The 25029-nt window shown below is 39.1% G+C and overlaps 1 protein-coding gene and 1 long non-coding RNA gene across 2 annotated transcripts in view; one reads left to right on the forward strand and one right to left on the reverse strand.

The window, feature by feature from the left end:
• SKA3 (spindle and kinetochore associated complex subunit 3) overlaps window positions 1-17162 on the forward strand; it is a 29526-nt gene extending 12364 nt beyond the window's left edge. Inside the window, exons 3-10 of the mRNA XM_050937269.1 lie at window positions 3430-3494; window positions 6262-6427; window positions 7689-8115; window positions 13460-13566; window positions 14382-14566; window positions 14827-15036; window positions 15243-15361; window positions 16450-17162. Coding sequence (XP_050793226.1) covers window positions 3430-3494; window positions 6262-6427; window positions 7689-8115; window positions 13460-13566; window positions 14382-14566; window positions 14827-15036; window positions 15243-15361; window positions 16450-16456 — 1286 coding nt within the window. The 3' untranslated portion in view covers window positions 16457-17162. The remainder of the gene's footprint in view (window positions 1-3429; window positions 3495-6261; window positions 6428-7688; window positions 8116-13459; window positions 13567-14381; window positions 14567-14826; window positions 15037-15242; window positions 15362-16449) is intronic.
• LOC127043347 (uncharacterized) overlaps window positions 1-25029 on the reverse strand; it is a 35630-nt gene that overhangs the window by 10280 nt on the left and 321 nt on the right. Inside the window, exons 2-4 of the long non-coding RNA XR_007772208.1 lie at window positions 22885-22964; window positions 17439-17491; window positions 6241-6295 (exon numbers count right to left, since the gene is read on the reverse strand). This is a non-coding gene — a long non-coding RNA (uncharacterized LOC127043347). The remainder of the gene's footprint in view (window positions 1-6240; window positions 6296-17438; window positions 17492-22884; window positions 22965-25029) is intronic.

Genomic DNA, 25029 nt, shown 5'->3' on the forward strand with positions numbered 1-25029 from the left:
AGTCAGTAAGATCACCCTTTTGGGATATTCTGACAATGATTCCATCTTTTCACTGGTCATGGGGGGGGAGGGTTCTCTTTTTTCTCAAACCTTAGTTGACCAATTGTCAGTTTTGTTACGGTGATGGTATCAAGTTTAGTGTTTTTGCTGTGACTTGATCATCCCTCAATGCTTTATATTTTAGTTTCTTGATTGCAGCCTGTACTTTTGACATCTCTGTTGGGCCAATGTTAATATCGAGTTGATCCAGTTTGCATGTTTCATCGAAATCTGGCGCTGAAATGGGCTTGGTCTGGTGAGAACTTTGAAATGTTCTGCTCATTTGTTTTTCTGGCCTACCTCAGCTGTAAGCATTTTTCCATCTTTGCTTTTTTTTTGGCCTATTTCCTATTTTGAAATTTTCACTTGGTAAACAACTCTGTGACTTTCTATCATAGTAGCAGTTTCAGCTTCAGCTGCTAGGTCTTCAGCATATCTCCATTTATCTTTCCTTGCATTGCTTTTCACTTCTTTCTTGCAATCCTCTTTTGTTTTTTCCAGTATTTCATTGATCTCAGAATTCAGGAGTTTTCCTGTTAGTACTTTTCTTTCCTGGATGAGAGGCCACATTTTTTGGCTTACTCTATTCTTGCTCTGTCTACACTGATACCCAACTGTGGCTGCTGCAGGTTAAATCACATTGTCTCTGGAAGTCTGAGCACTGCTCAGGTCTGTTGTCTCTCACCTTCCTCTGCCTCTGGCAATGTCTCAAATCTGTTTCTCAGTTCAAGCAGGAATTTCTCACGGTACACTTTTGTTTTCTGTTTAAAGTTGATAATTTAGTTTGAATTTGAATTTCAGTTTAGAAATGCAAAGATTTTGGCCGCTGCTGACATCTGCTGCTCAATGTGCCCTTGAGGCTTGGACAGATGACTTGACTTTCCAACTAGTGCAGCTGTGATCACAGGTGCCGACTCCGAGGGTGCTCCAGCCCTGGAGCACCCCTGGGGAAAAATTGGTGGGTGCTCAGCCTGCACCCACAGCTCCCACCCCTGCCCAGCTTGCCTCCGCCTCCTTCCCTGAGTGTACCACGTGCCCCCTTTTTCCGCCTAGCTCCCAGCGCTTGAGCTGCGAAACAGATGTTTTGCGCTTCTGGGAGGGAGGCAGGAGAATGCAGTGCACTCAGGGAAGAGGTGGGACTGGAGTGAGGATTTGGGGAAGGGGTCCAATGGGGCAGGGAGTGGGCGGAGTTGGGGCGGGGACTTTGGGAAAGGGATTGGAATGAGGGCGGGGAAAGGGTGGAGGGGCACGAGCACCCACTGGCGCCAGGGAAAGTTCGTGCCTATGGCTGTGATTGATCTAGTTTGTCATTTTGCCATCTGGTGAATTCCATGTTTCTTTGTGTATGTCTTTGTAAGGGAACTGGGTGCTTGCAAAAACTAGGTTGGACACCAAGTACAATTCTGAGTCTTACCATTTTGACTGATGACTCCCAACCCATTTCTCTTTCCATTCCTAGTTTGTCACATCCTACTATAGCTTTAAAGTCACCCATCACAAGGAGTAAGTCATGTTTTGGTATTCTGCCAATCCTCTTTGGAGGCAATTTTAAAACTCATCTTTATCATCATTGCCATGTTCCTCTGTCAGAGCATAGCACTGTATGATTGACATTTTTAAGAATCTGGTTTGGAGTCTGGAGTATATGATGCACTGGGTTTTATGTTCCCAATTGATGAGTGATTACCTTGCGTAGAATCAGCCATAATGAGCACTACTTCCTCTAGTTGTTTGTTGTCACTATAACCTGAATAAATGAGATGTGGCTTTTCTTGCTTGAAGTGCTTCTTGTCCACACCTGTCAGTCTGCCCTCGCTGATGGCCGGAATTTTGAATCGAACGTTGTCCATCTCCTTCATCATCTTCGATATTTGAAACATCATTCTCATGTTTCAGTAACAAACTTTGAAGTGTTTTCTTGCTGCCAGCATCAAACTTTTCAGGGTCCTGGTTTCCACAGACGTGGTTTCACCAGGAGCCTTCATGCAGCATGCGGGCTCAGCAGTGTTCTTTGCTGAGCAGCCATTTTTACCAGAATGATACCTTGGTTCTGTTTCTATAATCAGTGTGGGTCTTTTATGAGGCTAGGTGGTTAACCTTATGCTCAACCCTCCCCACTTTATTCATGTTTGGGATGAGCAATCACATTGAAGTTCAGCAGGCCAGCTTAACTTACAGAGTGCAGCGCTGAAATGAAGGATACTAGATTTCTCAAGTACACTTGCATCTCTTTGATCACACACTTGGGGGTCAAGGAGAGGCACTCTCAAATCCCCAGAGACTGCAGCCTCCTATGTTGCCTCATATCAAAATCGCTCTTCTTCCAAGCTGCTCGAACTAATTTCTCCACCATTCAGTACAGCTACATCTTACACAACGAATGCAGCTCGGGAGCATGCAGATAATACCAGTGGGGGCTCCAGGTGGGCAGAGTTAAGATTGCATGGGCAGGTATCTCAACTTTGTATTTCTTCGTTTTCACAAGTTTGAGTTTTGCTGAACTTGGAGTTTTGGAGGGGCATGAGATACCACCGGGCAACCTTACCTCTGCATTAATGAAGTTGTTTTTCTATTTAATCTTTGATGACAATTCAGTACCTTGTTCCATTACCTCTAATCCTTAAAATCAGTAGGTTTTACGTACGTTTTCTGTTTCATTGTAAAACTATTGCTGCTTGTATTGTCCTTATTGATCCAGCCTGTCCTGTGTTATTTGTCTATCTATTTTCATTGCTTGCTTGCTTTGTAGTGTAGCTGCACGTTTGATTCAAGGTTTTAATTTGATTTATCAACTCATACTTTTCCTGGTCTGTACATTGCCCTGTCTTGTCACATAGCAGATGTTCCCTCTTGCTTCAGCTATTCACATTAGCCTCAGTTTCCAGTATAAGGGACAAAGTTTGTCTGCTTTTTGCAGGTATAGATGTTTGTATCCATGTTTCTGCCAATCTGAGTTGAAGGTTAACCCTGATAAGAGGTGACATTTGGCACAGGTATCCCACATTTTCACAGAACATTCTTATAGGAGTAGATTATACCTTTGGTGATACTGCTTCTATAAACAGGACTGTCTAGCATCATTCACTGGAGCAGTAATGGATTGAACCTAAATTGATCCTCATCAATTTCTCTCCTCTTCCCCCTGTGGCTTTGCAGCCTGTGTAATGTCAGTTGTCACGCTGATATGTGGGGCATTTGGTTTATAATATTACACTTGGTTCTTTTTTATATATTTATTTATTTGTTTGTTTTTGTTTTGTTTTTCATGTTGAATCTAATAGAAGTATATGTCTATGGTAGAAATAATTGAGATTACCGATTAACTTAATGAAAAGATATTAACCTCTGTTTTTCTTCCAAAATCGTTTTCCATTAACATGCATATTGAAGAATATGAAGATGAATCTCCAATGAGAGTCTTACATGACCTGCATTGTGAAGTCAGGACTCTAAAGGTAATGACTGACTCATCACTTGCTTGTCAAACTATACAACAATGTATCTTTTTATTTTCCATAACTTTACAGATCATATATTAAATTATTTTACAGTTCTAACTCATGAATGTTAACAACTCAGAATTTGACTTGTTTTCTTTCAGTTTGCAAGTCCTAATTATTTGTTTTCCAAACTAATTACTTTAGTAAATTCTTCGTTTATAGAGTTGCTGGCACTGAATTTATAATAAGCCAATTTGTGCACTTTATGAGAGAGAATCCAAATTTAGTAAGCAAACAGATCCCAGTTTCAGGCTTTCAGATAGTGGTTAAAAATGGTAAAAAGATGTTTAAATATACAAATATTTTGTCTACTGTCTTCTCACTCTGGTATTTAAATATTGAATTCATAGATTCTACGGCCAGAAGCGACCATTGTGATCATCTGGTTTGACCTCCTGTATAAGACAGGCCATACAATTTCCCAAAAATGATTCCTAGCACAGATTTTTTTAGAAAAACATCCAATCTTGATTTTAAAATTGTCAATGATGGAGAATACACCATGACCCTTGATAAAATGTTCCAATGGCTAAATTGACATTTGAATTGACAGTGTGCTGAAGTATTCCGTAGCCCAAAATTTCTAACAAAAATGTTCAGATAGGGAGTAAATTATAGCACTGATGGAGTTCAGATTAGATATACTAATAATACCCCAGTGAACATGTTATCTTGCTATAAGAGTTTTATGGTGAACTACATTAAAATACAATGGAAAATATGGAAGAAACTTATTAGCAATGTCTAGTGGTCTGTTCAAACTATTCAGTGGGTGTTTTACTCATGACTTCAATGAGAGCGGGCCCTAAGCAACTGAAATCTTCTAACGTTCTCATTTGTTTGACAGTTCCAATCACTCTTACATTTCCTTCCTTTCCCAATATCTGGCATTCTAGCCAGCTGCAGATATTCTGGCTGAAATATGCAAAAGGACAGTATCCAATCCTGGAGCCTTAGATGAGAAGAAACTTCCTTCCCACAATCTGGAACTCTAACTTTACTTAACTGCCATGTGGGCAATGCTCTGATCTTTTGCCTCCCATAATATCAGAGCAGCAACATTTTAGGACTTTTCCTCAGTGAGAAAGTAGAGACAAGGACTGAGAATTACAAATTCTATTTGAAGTCAACTACTAAGCATCTTAGATTAAAACTTATTTTTAAGAGCTTCCACTATCTACTGGTTAGTGTAAAATATGGTGACATTGTGCTATAATGTTCTGTCCTGCCAGCAAGTTTTAATAACTCTTCATTTCTGCACACTGGGATTGAATTTGAACCAGATTAGTCTAATTGAAGTACTGATTTTTAGGGGAAAGTCTGAGCCTTCCAGTCCCCAAATTAGCAATGTTTTATTGCTACCATAACTTTGTACATATTTGTATATTTCTTCTGTAGGATATACTTTCAGACATAAGATGTTGTTCCATATAGCAAGGTAACAGGTGGAAATTGAAGGTGATGAATATTGTGTTCCACTTCCTTCCCATTATCAAAGCAAAAAAACAAAAAAATTGAGTTTGTACACTTTTTGGTTTCCTTATTAATATACAGAAAACTTTGTGAAGCTAATATGGTTGTGACACGTATACGTGACACAAGCTCCCAAAAGCAATTAAATGGAGTTAACCCACCTAATAGTACATACTCCCCTCCATCACGTATGGGCACCTATTTACTATTACCACAACTACCGTACATAGCACACCACACCCATAACTGCCTCACTCAACGCAGCCCTTCTCCACATACCCCTTTAATCAAAGTACCTCCTCCCAACTTTGTTAATTGTGGATATTAGGTAAGCGTGTTGGGTTAGTAGACGGTAGTTTGGTAAAGTGGGTGGTGGAAGGCTGCTTCCCTGGGACTGAGTTATAGTTGTGGTACGTGGATTGATGCACAGTAGTTTTGATAATGGTAAAGTTTGTGCCTTTGGGTGGAGGAGTAGAACATATATACTGTTAGGTGGCTTAACTTTTCATATACTGATTTTGTGTCAAATACATTGTGTGTAGCAATCAAACTACTTCACAGCAAAGATCTGTGCATTTCCTAGTTTTGTAATGATTAAGTAGGGGTGGGGAACTCGGTAAGGGGAGGAGGCCTGCGTGGAAGCAGAAGTGCAGCTGATGATGATTTTATCTATTGGCTCTTAGGTGCCAACAACTGCACATATATATTAACGCTTTTTTTACTGGCAACTTTGATGTATAAACTTTCAAGAACAACAGCTGAAAATTACCCTCAAAGGAGCTCAGGTATTAAGTGGCTGAGCTTCTAGCAAAAATATGCAATCTCTCATTAACAACAGCTACTGTGCCAGAGGACTAGAGAGTAGCAAATGTTGTACTTATGTTTAGAAAACATTCTAGGAATGATCTAGGGAAGTACATACATGGTGAGAGGGCTGGGTGTTGAGGGGTCCAGGTACATATCCCCCACACCCAGGAAAATTTCAACCATAGCGCAGTGTGTTCCGAAGGGAAGATGTTTAAAGACTGTTTAAAAATTTTGTATTTGTTTTTTACATGTGTATCTTCAGTAACTATCCTTTTGAATAAAAGAAGCCTTTATTTAAAGATTCAATACGCTCACTCATTTGAAGCATACAATAAATATATTGTATACTTTATTCCCCACTGATCTTTGAACAAAACTAGGGAAGAACAAACTATTTGTAAATTAGTATTTTAAAACTCACCTCTATTTTTTTCCTTCAAAGGGTGATGTTAACGCTACCCTTGATCAGAGTCGCTCTGAAAGACAAGAAACTTATGATATCATGAAAGCCATTAAAGTTCTAAAGCAAAGAAATACAACAGATCTTGAAAAAATAAGAGAACTGTTCCAGAAATATGGTTATCAACCACTTGTTAAAGATAACTCAGGTAATACTACTTGAAAATACTGTAGAACCTTTGGAAGATTAAAAATATGATTTCTGATAAAACATTGCTCTATTTGTAAGCATCTCTGTATTAAAGCACAGACCAAATGTGTTAATATTATGAACTAGTTACAAAACATAATACAGGCTTAGCCAGATTTCTTTACATTAACATGTCTAATAGTAGGTCTATCCGTAAACCCTTGAAATAGTATTCAACTTGAAATTTTTACCCTTGTTGCATGGACAAGTTAAATATCACAGTAACATGCATAAAATTACACTCCCTGACCTTGTAATCTGTCTTTCATCTCAGGTGTCATTAATGTGGACCATAGTAGTATTTGTTTTACAGTAGTACCCAAAGATTTGGGGTCCCATTGTGCTGGGTGCTGTAAACACATGGACAAAAAGACAAAGGTTCTAGAGTTAATAAAGCCCATTTGATGTTGTTTCTAAACATAACTGTCTTGTCCTATATTGAATACTAACTGGTAATTAACAGCATGTTAAAACATGTAACACATCTTCTTAACCCAATTTGTTATCCTAGCAGAGGCTTTGTCTACATGAGCTATTGTACTGGTTTCATTTAAATCAGTTCATACCCCTGTACGCTTATGTTGGTTTGAATGGCTTTTTTCAGTTTAGCTTAAATCAAACTGAAATAAAGCTGGTTTAAACCAAAATAAGTATCCAGCTGTTTGCACCAGTTTAATTAAATTGTTTTAAAATCACAGTGTTAAACCAGTTTTGCATAGACAAAGGCCTTAGACAAAACCAAAGGATTATCTAGTTGTCTCTTCTTCTTTAATATTGTCTCAACTTTCCCCAGTCTACTCCTTATTGATATAAAAATCTCAGTAATACTTGAGGATTAATATAAACCCTTAAAGGTGTTATATTAAATTTTAAAGAAAATCAGTAAATATGTGCAATACAAAAGCATTTTCAGCAATGTCACCACTGGCGCTCCTGCTACTTATGCTATCAGTTGAATGGCTTTCTTTTAGTTGCTATAATTTGTAGGAATTTGTAAGTGTTGTTTTCTTGAGTGTCTTAGTTTCTGAACATAAGATTTGGGCACTCAGTTATCTTTGCAGTGGGATCTTCTTCGTTCCTCTTGACTTTTTTACATTGTGCTTATGCACATTTTCAGTTTTCTATTAACTCTTTGTCAGTGTCTTGTTTTCGTAGTCTATAAAACAGTTCTTAAGTGGTTACTGATATTTCTGACGTATCCTTTGTTTTTAATAAAACAGTGGAGGACAAGGAGGAAGTTAACCATGCATCTAAGGTATCTGACCAAGCTAACTCTGATCAAGAGAAAGTGGAAGATATGTCTAGCTTTCCTGCTTGTACTGGGAAAACATCTGTGCCTAAGGATCCCTTGCGTAACCCACAGCTTTCAGATTTCGGTCTTTCACAGTACGCATTCTCCAGAACTTGGGATATGATGGATGTACAACCCCAGACAAATATGCATAAAGAAGATTCAAGAAATAGAATTCCAACTCCCAAACAGACCCCATATATAGTGCCCAAAACACCAAAATGTACATTAAAGATGGATGATTATGAGTGTTTAACTCCAAAGCTTGAACATTTTGGCATTAGTGAACATACCATGTGTTTGAATGAAGACTATACAATGGCACTTATTAATAAAAATGTTCAGACAAGAAAAAAGTAAGTAGATGTGTTTAACTTCAGGCTATCCTGTGTTTTCTGTAGTAGTTGCCTCTGTGATTGTACTAGTTTCTTGCAATTTTCTGATGATAGGTGATCCTTTTTTCTCTCTCTCTCTCTCTCTCTGTCTCTCTGCTGTGCCAGACACTGCTGTGTTGGATACCCTAGATAAATTGCGTCTTTCCGCACATTTTGTGCCGTCTAAAGATTTTAAATTTTCCACTTTGAGTAGGTTCCACATGATAGAGACAGTCAGAGAGTGACAATCTGAAGACCTTGGCTTTCATTAACCTCAGATTTGGGTTCAGACATTAATAAACATTGTCGTGTGCAATAATCATTTGAGAACTGATATAAAGCTATTTCTTGATCATGCTGTCTGAGTTATGGATGGGCAATAAAAGGTGATTTTGGTTTTTTTATTTTTTATTTTTTTTAAGTTAGCACTTTTAAAAGCAGTTACCAGCTGTAATGTAGTCCAGTTTTTGGTTTTTTGGAAACTAATTTTTCAGAAAACCAAAGATGGATAAAAATGTTTACAATTTTTCAGTAATCATGAACATATTGTTTCTATCAAATAGATATTCCCTTGTAGTAGCTGCAACACAAACATGGCAGCATGGAGAACTTCAAAGTCAAACTGGTATTTTTAAGGGCCTGACTTCTAAAATGGGTACACCTGGTTTTAAAAGTCAGGTCCTCATTGTCCATAGCTGAATGAAACAGAAGAAATGCACAGCATAACAAATACATTATATTTTAAAAATAATTTTGGTTGTAATATTCTAAAATGAGGTTACTAAAATAGGTGAAGTGTTTTTTTGTTCTTTTTCACAATGTCCTTTTAAATTCTACAACTCGATTTCTCTTAATGATTTATTTCACTTAATGAAAGGGTTAGTATATGGGGTGACAAAAAAGGGTCACTTGTTGGAAGGTTCTCTGCACCTTGAAGTCTTTAAACCATGATTTGAGGACTTCAATGGCTCAGACACAGGTTATGATACAGAAGTGGGTGGGTGAGATTCTGTGGCCTGCATTGTGCAGGAGGTCAGACTAGATGATCATAATGGTCCCTTCTGACCTTAAAGTCTATGAGTCTATGAAAAGGGCTGATAATGAAAACTGTCACAACTTTAATTATGAAATCAGTGTTAGTTCCATGGGACTTCTATAACTGACTCTCTATATTATCCTTTAAAACTCAAATGGAAAGTTTGTAATAGAATTAAACAGTTATCACAGCATAGTTGGCTGTTGTTTCTTCACACTTACGGAGTAGGTGGATTTTTTTAGATCAATGTTAAAATTCACATTTTTTAAAAATCTCTAGACATTATGCTCTTGCTATGATGCCAATGTATGTTAGAACCAGTAGCTCTAATTGCAAATACTACAAGCACAGGCAATTCAGTTATTTTGCCTTTTTCTATACATATGAAAAATTGACATGATGATTTCCCATATATATTCCATCCATTGGCTATTCTGCGGCTGCTATTTTTCTCCCCACTCTGTGGACTTGTAAAGGAACAAGTTTCAATTCATGTCTGGATCATTCTGTAAATGGCACAAACATGCCCCTTGTATTTGTATTTCATAATATTGAACTTTTAGTAATGAGAGAGCTCACTATGCTGTGACTTTTTTTGTGGCTGTGTTTTTTTCCATGTACTGTGTTTAAAGGGATGCTAATTCAAAACCTAGTCAGTTTCAAAGAATGCGTTGAAAGTAGTGTCAACTAGTGGACCTCACTGGGTATTTAGTTTTTAATAAATCACATTTCTTTTTTGCTTCTATCTCCTGTTACTATGTGAAAAAATCAAAATGTGTTAACTATGATCTGCCCCCTTACCTGTGCCCATAAATATACCAATGCATCTATAAATTAAGACTTCAGTTCTGTAACTGTAATTACATTTAGAACAATTGCTGACACACATCACCTTTTCCTAAACATTTTATTAAAAAAAAAAAAGAAAATCACAGCTACCATTGGCAATCTGACAACATATTTCTCGTACTTACAAAACCAATTCAAAATTGTACACAGAACTATATACGGTATAAGTTGTGCTAGCCACACAAGCCATATATTAAATCAAAGTAGATTAGCATAAAACCAGTAACCAGAACTGGAGTTAGGGCTGCACAGTGGGTAATGTTCAGTATTAAAGTAATAATATGTGGATTATGAAAGGTGAAAGTGGTTCAGTATGAAAGGAAACTAAATGAAGTGTTGGAATGGTTGAACTTTTTATTTCCTTGCTTCTTACTGTTTGCTAACTTTGAGTTATGGTTGATAGATATGGTTGCATATACTGTCAACACAGTTTTCTTTGCGTGGCGTATGTGAGTGTATATATGTCTACCCCCTGCTTTGTAGAGTTTAGATTACAGTAACTCCTTGCTCAACATTGTAGTTATGTTCTTGAAAAATGCGACTTTAAGTGAAACGATGTTAAGCTAATCCAATTTCACCATAAAAATTAATGTAAATATGGGGGGTTAGGTTCTGGGGAAAAATTTTTTGCCAGACAAGACATTATATACAGTATAAGTTTTAAACAAACAATTAAATATTGTACTCAGCAATAATGATTATGAAGCTTGGGTGAGGTGGTGGAGTCAGAGGGTGGATCATTCAGCTGCTCCTCTTGCTGTTCTTTCCAAAGTGAGTGTGTGGGGGGGGGGTGCTTAACCCCCAGCTCTGCCCGAGGCCTATCCCCACTCCACCCCTTCCTCCAAGGCCCCATCACCCCTCCCTCAAGCACACCACATCCTCGCTCTTCCCTGCAAGAGCCTCCTGAATGTCGTGAAACAACTGATTGCTGCGGGCAGGAGGTGCGTCGCCTCCTTCCCTAAGCCTCCCGCCCACAGCAATCAGCCATTTGTGGCTCTAGGGCAGTGGTTTTCAAACTTTTTTTCTGACAATCCAGTTGAAGAAAATTGTTGATGCCCACCACCCACCGGAGCTGGGAGTGAGGGGTGACGGTGAAGGCTGCGGGATCGGGCCAGGAATGAGGGGTTCAGAGTGTGGGAGGGGGCTCTGGGTTTGGGGGCGGCTCAGGGCTGGGGCAGGGGATTTGGGGCATAAGGTTGGAGCGCAGGCTTTTCAGGCGGTTCCCAGTCAGCGGCGCAGCAGGGGCGCTAAGGCAGGCTTCCTGGCTGTCCTGGTACCGCAGACCATGCTGCATCCCAGAAGTGGCGAGCAGCAGGTCTTGCTCCTAGGCGGAGGTGCGCAAGCAGCTCCGTGTGGCTCTCGCTCATAGGCACCATCCACCCATGCGCGGCGGGGGCAGTGCACAGAGCCCTGGGCCCCCCCCCCCCCACCTAGGAGCCGGACCTGTTCCGGCTGCTTCTGGGGCACAGTGCAGTGTCAGAATAGGTAGGGACTAGTCTGCCTTAGCCAGGCAGCACTGTCAATGGGACTTTTAACAGCCCAGTCGGTGGTGCTGACCAGGGCACTGTGATCCAGTGCCTTACATTCTGTGACCCAGTACTGGGTCGCGACCCACAGTTAGAAAACCACTGCTCTAGGGCAGAGGAGCGAGGACACGATATGCAATCTCCCTTTTCCCTCCCCGTGCCTCCCGCCTGCAGCAATCAGCTGCTTCAGGGGGCAAGGGGTGAAGCTGTGTGCCACGTCCTTGCTCCTCCCCCCAGCCTCCTGAATACCACAAAACAGCTGATTGCTGAAGACAGGAGGTGTGGGGAGCAAAGGGGGAGTTGCTGGTCCATGGGGCTGCCAGTGGGTGGGTGGCGCTGGGGGTGGTGGAGGGGAGCTGATGGGGGGCTGCCAGCCCACCCTGGTTCCAAGCCCCCACAGCCAAACAACATTATAAGCAAACATTGCGCAACTTCAAGTGACTATGTTCTCTAATAGATCAGCGATGTAACAATGAAACAACATTAACCAGCATGATGATAAGTGCGGAGTTACTGTACTTTAATTAATCTTTGTTTCATTTGCTCTGCAGGATAACAGTCCTCTTGCACTTTCTCTTTCCTGGACTCTCTCTAGTCAGGCATATAGTGCAGAAATTGTGCAGAAAGACTTTACATGCTTTTACGCAGGCTAATTTTTGTAAATAAGACTCTGGAAAATTTAATTAGTTTATTTATTTAATGGGAAGAATCTGTATAAAGTTTGAGATGTGTATGTAGCCAGAGTGACACGAAGTAGACTTATTCAATGTCATTTTTAAACACCTATAACTTAAAATGGTTTGATTACTAGCTTTCAAAAATAATTCTAGCCCAATTTTTTTAGCTAGAAATACTTTTCCTGTGCAAAACTATAAGGGATGTGAAAATTGGTCTTATAATGAAACTCGGGATGCAGCCTGCATAGAACGCTATTAAGTAGATAATCAGTGTAAAGTAACCTGTAACTCAAACAGTTTGACCAGTTTTCTTGAAGCTTTAGGGGAAAAAAATTCTCCTTAGTCTTGAGTAACTTTGGCAATTTTCAAGCCAAACTAACTTTTCTAGCAGGTAGGAAGATAAATATATGGGTCTTAAAATGGAACCTGGTTGCAACCTTAAAGAGACATCAATTTAAAATCATACAACAGCACTTCAGGTATAGTCATGGGAATTTCCATATCAGATCAGTCCTGTCAGTACCTTTATGTTTAAGGGGAAGGTTCAAGAATCCCTGCTGGACAATTATGGAATCCATGGTCATAGAGAAAACAGGGCTGGGAAACAACTTCCTCTGTCTTTCTCATTGCCAATCTTCCTTCTCTGTTGTATGGATTTCAGGCAAGAGGGAGAGACAATGTAAAATAAAATGGAAATATGGACTCTAAAATCAGATCAAGTGTGGGACAAGACAACTTGTAACTACTTTTTTTTTCAGAATGACTAGGTTTCAAATCTCTTGGGCAATTGATAGAGCATGGATAGATTGCTGCACTTGTACGCTGTGAACTGTGGGATTTGAGCCATAGCTTTCTTTGAGGATGAGAATGTGTGTAGTCTTATGTATTTATACAATCATAGAATATTAGGGTTGGAAGGGATCTCAGGAGGTCATCTAGTCCACCCCCCTGCTCAAAACAGAACCCATCCCCAACTTTTTTTTTTTTTTTTTTTTCCCCCAGATCCCTAAATGGCCCCCTCAAGGATTGAACTCACAACCCCGGGTTTAGCAGGCTAGTGCTCAAACCATTAAACTATCCCTCCCCGTATGCCTAGCACAATCCTGATCCTGATCAGGCCTCTGGGTGTAACTGCTATATAAATGTTTAGTAAGTTGACAATATACCTTTAATCATGGAACCATAGTCATGGTATTTTAATATCACTTTTGATGTATTTTTTTAATCCCAATCTGTAGTTTTCCTAAGGAAGATGATAATGAAATGTGTGTGGCAGCAGAAACATCAAAATCCAGGGAAATCATGGTTACTCCTGGACCAGCAATGAAAACACCTAGCGAAAATGGTAAATTCAAACTATTTGGAATTAATAGTGGTAATTTTCAATTAATTCTGAATAAACTTTCTGCATTGGCAGTTAAGGCTTGATACTTGTTTGCATTGTAAGAATTCAGAAAATTATTTTTAAAAGGTACAAAAGAAGGTGGGTTTGGCGGTGTGTAAATCTAGCATCCAGACTTAAAGATAAATATTGGTTTTCTCTCCCATCTCCAACACCATCACCCACAAAGACCATATGTTGCTCTGTGAGTCTTTCACCTTCAGAACTTAATCATTGCTTCAGTAATTTTAAACTTATTTACTAAAAGCTTAAAAGAACAGAAATGAAGTTACGTTAGAACAAGCTGACCTGATATTATAACTTGTAACTTTCAAGATAGCTGTACAGTATCTTAAAAGAGAAAAATGAGACATACTTCAGAAGGTGTATGAAGATCTTAGAGCAAAATTGTACACTGACATTTAAAATTTGGAAAAATGTAAGATACATTTATGTAAGAGATTTGTTCAGAAATATGATGTAGATATGTTTTAAGCAAGAGAACTGGTTCTTGAAAGTGGATATTGCTATGGACTTGAACCTAAAATTTGCATTGTATAGATGGACTAAAGCATCTAACCTCAAAGATCCTTCTAATTTAGTTTTGTCTTCACAGTGGTAAAATGGTCAGCTAGTATTATACTTTCATGCTGTTTTAGGATGCGTAAATACACAAAAATTATTACTGCAGTCTCTAATACAGAATTGTAAAACTGAACTGTTATAAATGCCCTGTGTATTCAAGCATGTAAAATTATTACTCATATCCATTATTTTAGCTGTTGATTGCCTGGCTTCTCCTTTGATACCTGTGTTCTGCACTCCTGGTCTGAAAATTCCTTCCAGAAAGGACAATACCATCTTACCCAAATCCCCAAAGATGAAAAAATCAAATATTTCTAATCAGATAACAACACCCACTCTTCCAGACTTTGAAACAGGCTGGCTAAAAACAGAAAGTAAAGTAAGTGCTTAAATGTCATTTTAGTAATCATATTTATTCTGTGACAAGTGAAAATGTACTTAGATAGATATAATTTTTTAATGAGTCAGTAATGGCCTTCCCTTCCCACACTGCTTTTGTGGGCAAGTGTATCAGTGTAGAACCAATCTCCATAACATCAACTTGAAGTAATTAGACAAATTAAGAATGCTATTAATAAAACTAAACTAGCTGACGACATTTTACTATAAATTTGAATACGATTATCATCTTTTATACAGCTATTAAAGGGGAACAAGGCTGAGTCACTGCCAGAGATTGATGTGACAGTTAAACAACACAAAGAAGATTGTGCTCCTCCTATTTTAAGTTCTGACAAGTATATTGACCATCTTGGAAGACCCTCTCTTCCAAAAATATCTGACTATGAAAATCTCCTTAATACTCCTCCGCCTCCAGAAATAACAAAGATACCAGAAGACATTCTGCAGGTTGTTTTTACTTCTTGTGTGTGTTTGTGCCTGTGGAATCTGCATTCTGTTATCAGATCAGTGGTGTGGAAAGACTGCTTAATTTTATCAGATTTGAATCTGGGAATTCTTTGCTGCTTTCAGTTGAAAACATATAAACCATAGTCATGCTTTGAATTCTTGCTCAGATAAATTCTCTCTTTAATGCCTTCAGTGTTTTATTTTAGATATTATCAAGGTATAATCCAAAAACAGATACACCCACAGTAATGAAAAAGGAGATCAAAACAGGAACTGCTACAAGATTTGAAAGGAATATTCCAGATTATTGCAACAAAGAGAACAGGTGAGAGTGAATTCCCCAGATGCACTAAAGAAATTGAATTGATATAATTTAGGAGAGTATATTTGGAGAAGATATATTCATTTAGAAATTAATACTTGCTCTCAGATCAGCTACCAAAACAACCCTTCTTTGTTGTGTCTTAATAAATGTGCAACATTTGGCCTGGTATTTATGGTGACTGTCTTAAGGTTCCTTTTCTGTTTGGTCTGTACTTCATACAAATATATATTTGTGTACAACTAATAACTTCATTTTTTATAAATAGAATAAATTCATAGAATTTAAAATGATCATGTTCAGCTGTATAACTATCAAAATTGAAAGAGTTGTGACCTGGCAAATATATATGTGTGTGTGCTATATCAGTGGTGGGGAATACACAGCAGCTTCCCATACTACCTGGCCAGATCTGTGGCAGTCTAGCAATTAAAGAAGACATAGGACAGATTACTGTACCCTTCCCAAATAGCATGTGTGTATACATGCAAATACAATTACTTCATGACTGGGAGAATTGACTATGAAGAATGTAAACAGTCAAGAAATACTGCTTACGCCTTTCTTAATCAGGAAGGAACCCAAATATCCTTTAAATGTGCAGTCCAAGGACTTACTTAAATCTAATCTCATTCTTGTACAAAGGAGGACAGGAAAAAAATTAATTTCATAAAACTCTTAACATTTTCTTTCTTCAAGGGCTCTTTGCCCACTCCCAACGCCCAAATGCTTTCTTGAGATGTTCTACTGTTCAAGGTTAGATCATTAAAACCAGGGAACAGAAATAACCACCCGTGACTTAAATGACCAATCACGCAGCCCAAATAGCAAATTTTGAATACTCAAATGCTTGCAGCAAATAGTTTGAACAAATCCATAGGTTGAAACAAGTTTGCACAACATATCTGAGCAATTCTGCGTAATGGATAAATTAGTAAAAATCCTGTTCAGATTGATCAGGAAAAGGATGCATTATTTGTGACAAATAACTTGACCTACTATGGATATCTCACACAGGATGATATTCCTCTGCTTCAGTGTTCTTTACTGTGCTTGTTGCTTACTCTGATATTTATTTGTATTTGCTACAGATTTTAGAATATTAGTGAGGAAAAGACAAGTCGTCTTCAGAGTTACGGCCATCATACCACAGTATTCACGAGAGCCCTGAATGAAACCGAGAACACTCTCTGGCTTATGTCAGCTAGTATGTTCGAAATTGGGATCCACTCTATTTCTGTATCAAATAGAATAAAGCTTTAATTTAGATGGACTTTTTCCCTGTCAAGACAGATTTACAAAGAAATGCCTCTTTCAAAGACTTTCTGTTTGAACTGACAAACTTAGTTCTCTTTGTTGAAAACACTACTGAAATGTTAAATAAACTTCTGTTCTGGATATATTTGCAAAGGATATTCTGAATCTATCAAATCAAATGATTGAGAGTGAGCTGGGCATGGTGCTGGATTTTGAGCCACATTCATGGATCTTCTGAGTCTTACAGAGCTTAAAAAGTTTGAAGAAATAGAAAACCAGTGAAAAAAGACCTATATCTCAATTTCTAATAACTTTCAGCAAGTCACAAGGAACTAGTTATGCAAAACTCTCATGGAAAAGAGAGGTACATTGTCATAACTTTGCCTTTCTTCAACAAAATACATCTCCATGGCACTAGCTGCAAACTTGGAAGTGGGAGACACAGGAAAAAGAGGACTTCTTATACGCAGGACCTGGGGCGAGTAAAATCGTTTTAATTACCAATTTGTACTAAATCTCACATTAAAATAAAGCACAGTCAAAAATATATTTGTGCTACATTTCTATGTTAGTGATGATGTGGTTCAAAGAGCTTTGCAGAATAATCCTTCATTTAATTCAGAACTGATGAAATATTCCATGTGATTATTTCTGTCTGCTTACACGTTTGTGCAGTATACTAGAGAGAAGAGGATGATTCAAATAATACACTAAACTGAAACTTCAGTATGCTGCCTTACAAAGTAAAATATCTAAATCTTTCACTTACATTATACATCTTGTTAAAAGCACTGAATTTAAGGTCAACGTTTTACTAAAATACCTGTTTTGTTGTCTGTAACCAGGAAGTTGAAAGCCACCCCAATGACTGAAGAACTAGAAAGAGGAATAAATACAGTGTTACATAAACAGCTTCTAAATAAGGAACTGCTTATGCACATACACTAAGAAATTGGTTCTCTCTTTGGGGCGGGGAGAGAAACAAGATGAAGAGGAAATGAGAGAACTGTATTGAAAAACATTTTGTAAAAAAAAATAAAAAAAGGGAGGTGTTTAAATATTTGACCCACTTTAGATAGATATTTATGTGAAAGATAGTTGCAAATGCTGAACTGTTTTCATGAATTTTTGAAAAGATCATTCTTAATCACATCACTTTTGATCCATGCAAAGTGATGGTTGGTTTGTAGTTATCAACCAGAATTCCAGCACTCTCCTCCCAGGTAGTCCTTATTTTCAGAGGCCTTGTTATCCTGCATTACAAGCAGGAAAACCAATAATAAAGAACTGCTTAAATCCTGTCCCTTAAAAGCAATCTGATACAGAGGAAATTACTTGTTGTGATTTGAAAGGAAAATGCTAGCTAGAGGCAACGCTGAATGTTATAGGCAACAGACTTCTGCTCCACAGTTCCTCTCATTATTCATAATGAATGGGTAATTCCTCCTACCTCTAGAATTTGGAGGTGATCCACTGTTGTTGCTGGGAGCTCTGGGACTAAGCCCTTCCCTTTGGCTTAGGCCACCAAAATTGCTGCCTCAGGCCGAGGAACAAGTTGCTGTTCAGTTTCTCCCAACCAGTTTGTTTAAACAAATTTATTTATACGGTAGAGACTTCATTTCAGCTTCTAGTTCTTCTCTCCCTCTTCGGAGCTGAGGAATTACTGGAGTACTGACGCTCTAACCCTCTAGTTCCTCCAGTATAGCACTTCTTGACTGGACTACCTTTGCCCTGCACTACAGCAGCAAAGATGCCCTGTAAGCATGGAACCAAGTTCAAGAGGTGCTGTACACTGCTTTTCAGGAGCATCAAACGGGGAGCCACCGACCCTTGCTCTGCCAGTGCATGGGGCTTCAGAGGCTGAGCTATCATAATGTGCTATCTTTCTCCTATAAACAGCCAGGGTAAGTAACATACACATTATCAAAAGAGAGAAACACCCACCCCCCAAAAAACTAAAAGCACTGACTCCTACAAGACAGGAAGCCAGTTGCAGGTGAAGAGCTCATTAATAATAATATTGCTTTCACTTTAATTTTGCTTATCTCATACTTTTTGGATCTGATGTCCTCAAAAGCAAGCTTCTGATTAAAACCAAATGTTAAACTGAAATGTTATGTAAAACCTAAAATTTCCTAAATTTAAGACCTAAGTTTGGTACAGCACTAATTCCACCAATAAAAGATATATTCAAACCTTCCAAAAGATCCCAAAGACTATAAAAATGAGGACAGTATACCAAAATTTCAAAGCCTCAACTGGCTATTCAGACAAGAAATGATTCATGTACTTAGTAAGGAAAATTTATTATTTGGTAATCAAATGGCTCATCGCACAGGGATATGAATCTTGCTTTGGGTGTGAAGTCTTGGATTTACATTCAGATCAGGTCCTTGCAGATGTGTGTAAAATGTTTTTAGCAATTTTTCCTGGGACTTGATTTTATTTGTGGCAAGAGCAATGGCTCCTAACTGAGTGGCTTCAAGGAAGTTGTGTTATACCCATCAATGTTCAGGGAGGACAGACATGATAAAAAAGGAGGAGGTGTTGCATTATATTAGAATATATACACTTGTTCTGATGAAGGAGGTGAAAGGCAGAACAGTTGAAAGTGTTTGGGTAAAAATAATAGGGGTGACACCATGATAGGGGTCTGCTATAGACCACCAAGTCAGGAAGAGGCATTTCTAGAACAAACAGCAGGAATGTCCAAACACAAGACCTGGTAGCCCAGACATCTGCTGGAAAAATAAAATGCCAAAACACCAAATTTCCAATAAGTTCTTGGAATGTATTGGAGATAATATTTTTGTTCCAGACGGTGGAGAAAGTAAGCATATGGACAGCCATTTTCAATTTGATTCTGACCAACAGGGAAGAATTCATAGTGAATCTGAAGGTTGAAGGTAATTTGAATGAAAATGATCATGAAATGATAGCTTTCATGATTCTAAGAAAAGGAAGGAGTGATAGCAGCAGAATAAGAATAATGGACTTTAAGAAAATCCGAGAACTGGTAGAGAAGGTCCCATGGGAAGGAAATCTAAGACAAAAAAGGAGTTCAGGAGAGCTGGGAGTTTTTCAAGGAGACAGTATTAAAGGCATAACTGCAAATTATCCCATTGCGAAAGAAAGAGGAAGAATAGTAAGATGCCAGTATGGCTCCACCAGGAGATCTTTAATTACCTGAAAATCAAAAAGGAAAGCTATAAGAAGTGGAAACATGAACAAATTGCTAATGAGTACAAAAGAACAGCACAGGCATATAGGACAAAATCAGAAAAGCTAAGACACAAAGTTAATTACCCTAGCAAGGGATATAAAAGGCAATAAGATGAGGTTCTTTAAATATATTAGGAGCAAGAGAGAGACAACAGAAACTGTAGGTCCTTTATATAGCAAGGAAGGAGAGCTAATAACAGACAACATCAAGAAAGCCAAGATGATTAATGTCTATTTTGATTCAGACTAGACAGTTAATGGTCACCAGATACTCACCACAATTAATATTAACAACAAGGGGGAAGGAATGCAAGCCAAAATAGGGAAAGAACAGGTTAAAGAATTTTTTAGATGTATTCAGTTTGGCAGGGCCTGATGAAATTCGTCCCAGGACATTTAAGGAACTATCTGAAGCAATCTCAAAATGATTAGCAGTTATCTTTGAGAACTCCTGAAGGACAGGAGATGTTCCAGAAGACTGGACAAAGTCCAGTAAACATGGTACCTAGCTTTAAAAAGCAGAGCAGAGAGGACCATAGGAATTATAGACCTGTCAGCCTAACTTCAATATCTGGATAGATACTGGAACAAATTATTAAACAATCAGTTTGTAAAAATCTGAAGGACAATAGTTATAAGGAATAACCAACCTAATTTTCTTCTTTAACAGGATTACTGGCTTAGTGGATAAAGGGAAAGCAGTAGCTATGATATGTCTTGATTTTAGTAGGGCTTTAGATGCAGTCCCCCGTGACATTTTCCTAAGCAGACAAAGGAAATGCAATTGAGACTAAATTATTGTAAGACTGGTGCATGATTGGTTGAAAGACCAGACTTGAAGAGTAGTTATCAATGGTTCGCTGTCAGACTTAGAGGGCACTTCTAGTGGGGTTTCACAGGTGTCTGTCCCCTGTCCGGAACTATTAAATATGTTCATTAATAACTTTGATAATGGATTGGAGAGTATGCTCATAACATTTGCAGATTTACACCAGGCTGGAAGGAGTTACAAGCACATTGGAGAACAGAATCAGACTTCAAAGTGACCTTGACAAATTAGAGAATTGGTCTGAATTCAACAAGATGAAATTCAATAAAGATTAAGTGCAAAGTTAAAAATTAGGAAAGAAAAATTAAATGCACAACTATAAAATGGGGAATAACTGGCTAGGTGGTAATGCTGCTTAAAAGGAATTGAGAGTTATAGTGGACCACAAACTGAAAAAGTCAACAATGTGATGCTGTTGTGAAAAAGGCTAATATTCCAAGGTGATATTTGATAGGAGTGTTGTTACGTTAGACATGGGAGGTAATTGTCCTGCACTACTTGGCACTGGTGAGGCCTCAGCTGGAGTACTGTGTCCAATTCTTGATGCCACACTTCAGAAAAGGTGGACAAACTGAAGACAGGCCAGAGGAGAGCAATAAAAATGATGAAACGTTTAGCAAACCTGATCTCTGAAGAAAAGTTTAAAAAACGGCATGCTTAGACTTGAGAAAAGAAGACTGAGAGGGACCTGACAAGATTTCAAGTATGTTAAGGGCTGTTATAAAGAGGATGGTCAATTGTTCTCCATGTCTACTGAAGGTAGGACAAGAAGGCTTAATCTGCATCAAGGGTATTTTAAGTTAGAAAGTTTTCTCCTAATATCTAACTGTTAGGGTAGTAAGATCTGGAACAGGTTTCCAAGGGAGGTTGTGGAATCCCCATCATTAGAGGGTTTTATGATCAGGTTGGACAAACATCTGTCAGGGGTTGGCTAGGTTTACTTGTTTCTGTCAACACAAGGGGGTGCACTTGATGACTTCTTGAGGTTCTTTCCTGCCCTATATTTCTATGATTCTATAGCAGTTGGCCATCCTAAACAGACACGCTGTGTATCCAAATTTACAGGTGTTGAAGATGTTTGAGGAATCAGAGAAATTAGTATCTGAGAATTCAGAGAGGTCTTGATCCTCACTATCAAATTCCACATAGCAAATCTGTCACTAGCAAGAGTATTCCAGAAGAGGCTGTTCCCCTAGCAGAGGGAAAAATCTGGAGCTGAACCCCCAAGGAAACAGATATACATTTTCTTCCAAAACCATTAAACTCCTTACTGAGAGAGAGGCAACATGATCATTTCTGTATAAGAGCTTACAGTTCTTCCACAAGACTTCCTTTGGATCTACCCTGTATACCTAATCTTAAGCAACATCTGGTGGTATTCACAGCAAGTCTCGGATTGCAAGTTATGCCACTTTACCTCTTCAAGCACAACATCCCATTCTGTTACTCAGCTTCTTTCCTCATTCATTGCTAATGGGTTAATGTCCTCCACCTATGGAACTTGGAGGCGGTCCAATGTTGCTGAAAGCTCCAGGGCTAAGCCCTACTCTTCTGCTCAGGCTACCAGATTTTCTACCTCTGCTAGTTAAACCAGTTGAAAATTTAGTTTCCACTGACCCATTTTGTTTTATAACTTTAATTTTTATTTTTCTGTGCAGTACTTAGTCTTTCTTCCTTTCCCCCTGTATTAGGTGTTTGGCAGGGTGGGGGCTTCAACAGCTTGGATCTGCTTCAGCTCCTGCCCCTGCCAGACTCTTCTCCGTCAGGCATGGCAGAGCTGTCTTGGTCCATGTCTATGCTAGGGTGCTACAATTGCATAGCTATGGGTTCACAGCTAGAGAAATGTGGGCTTGGCAGAACTACCATTAAGTGCATACATAATTGGTTAACCAATCAAAACAAACAAAAAAAGTAACTATTAATGGAATGATGTCAAATAGGAGGGAGGTCTCAAGTGGGGTTCCACAGGGATATGTTTTAGGTCCGGTGTTGTTTAATACCTTTATTAATTACCTTGATGTAGGAATAGAGAGCATACTGATCAAATTTGCAGATGACACAAAACTAGGCGGGTTCCCAATACTTTGGAGAATAGAGCTAAAATTCAGAGGGGTCTTGATAAATTGGAGACCTGGGCTATAGAAGACAAATTCAACAAAGACAAATGTAAGGTACACTTGAGGGGGGGGAGGGGAAACAAATACAGAATGGGGGATACCTGGCTTGGCAGCAGCACTGCTGAGAAGAATGGGAAAGTTGTGGTGGATCACAGCCTCGGCATGAGTCAGCAATGTGATGCTGTTGCAAAAAAAAGCAAATACAGTTTTAGGTTGCATTAACAGAGGTATAGCATGCAAGTCACAAGAGTTGATGGTACTATTCTACTTGGCGCTGGTTAGACCTCAGCTGGAGTACTGTGTCCAATTTTGGTCACCAACGTATAGAAAGGATGTAGAGAAACTGGAAAGAATCCGGAGGTAAGTGACAAAGATGATCAGAGGAACAGAATACAAGCCATATGAGCAAAGGGTGGAGGAACTGGGTATGTTTAATTTTGAAAGGAGGAGATTACGGTGGGAGATGATAGCGATCTTCAAATACTTGAAAGGCTGCCATAAAAACAGGTGGAGGAAAGTTGTTCTCCCTTGCCCCAGAGGGCAGGACAAGAGGTAATGGGTTCAAGCAGCAACATAGCAGTTTTAGATTAAATCTCAGGAGAAACCACCTAACTATAAGCACAGTGGGAGACCCTGCTTAGGGAGGTTGTGGAAGCTCCTTCACTGCAGGTTTTCAAAAGGAGGCCGGAGAGCCATCTGTCTTGGATGGTTTCAGTACAACAAATCCTGCATCTTAGCAAGGGGTTAGACTAGATGACCCTTGTAGTCCCTTCTAACCCTATGAGTATGTTGACCCTAGCTGTGTCTACACTCGAGGTTAGGTCAGCATAGCTATGGTGCTCTGGGGCATGGATTTTCTACACCCCTGAGCACCATAGTTATATCAACCTAAGTTTTAAGTGTAGATCAAGCGTAAGTGGTGCTCCCTCTGTGAGGCAGCATTTACAGAGCGTGATGTGCCAGGGCACAGGGCTCAAGAGTCAGATCAGCATCTCAAGTCCTGTCCCTTTCCTTCACCCAAATCCTGAGGAGTTATGCAAACTCCAGAAAAGCCCAATCAAGAGCTTCTGAGGACTTGGGAAGAGAGTCTAAGATAGAGGATACCATCTGGATAGCTATGGGGTAAATCCTGTTTTCCCCCATCCCCTAGATGCTGAAGTGCACCCTCAGCTCCTTGAGAGAAGCAAGACTCCTACACAGCTTACCTTCCTCTACACAGGGCTAAGTCTTGCAAACCCTTGAGACTGGGCCCCAAATAGGCAAACACAAATGTCTCATTAACAAGGCAGCAATTAATATTAATAAACAAGTGGGGGTGACAATCAAGGGCTAAACCACTTCTTTGTCTTCTCCCTCTAAGGGAGTTTTACTGTGGCTTTTCTGCGCAGTGGTCTGTATCAAGTTCACCACTCCTTCACCCTGAAGCATCGCTAGACGTCCAGAGAAGCCTGTTCCTCCTGTGCAGCCCTGACTCAGGTTTCAGTGTAATGGGAATTTTGCCTGGTGGTCTTTCAGCCTACGGTCCCTCACTCTGACTGCCTGGGAAGTGGGCTCAGATTTCAGGGAAGGGTGGAATTAGTGTGACCACTCATCCCTTATTTTAAGGGAGACCTCCCTTATTTCATTGATTTTGTCCCTTAGAGTGACCACACGGCCCTTATTTTTAGATGCATTGAAATGTATTAAAACTGATCCTAAGTACCATTTTAAATGTTAAATTGAAGCTAATGATAATTCCATTGTACATTTGAGGGCAATAGAAATGTACATTTGCGAGAAAAATACGTGATATTCTAAGGGAGGTTGTTTCCCTAAAATGTCCCTTAAATTATTGTTCTCTTATTTTTCATGTGGCTTTCCCTTATTTCCATCCAAAGATGGTCACCCTAAGTGCAATCGGAATTGAGCCTTTTGACCATCAGTCATTAAACCTTTGTTCTGTTAGGGGAAAAGAGTCTTAGAATCTGACAGGCAGGAAAGAGGCTTTCTGACCACCAGTTCCCAGCTCCAGAAGGTGCTCCAGAGGAAAGTGTAAAGACTAGGACCACTTCAGACAGTCTGTGACCAGAACAGAGGCACATGAGGATCCACTCTCCATGAAGCTGCACCATCATCAGATTACAGAGGTGTAAGTAATCAATTCTTTCCTATGTTCAGAATGACTCCTTATTTACTGAGTAAAGCTCCTTGTTTCCATAGCACTTACTTAAGCCTAGTCTACACCGGGGGCATGGGGGGATCGATCT

The sequence above is a fragment of the Gopherus flavomarginatus genome, chromosome 1 (assembly GCF_025201925.1).
Source record: "Gopherus flavomarginatus isolate rGopFla2 chromosome 1, rGopFla2.mat.asm, whole genome shotgun sequence".
NCBI classification, from domain to species: domain Eukaryota; kingdom Metazoa; phylum Chordata; order Testudines; family Testudinidae; genus Gopherus; species Gopherus flavomarginatus.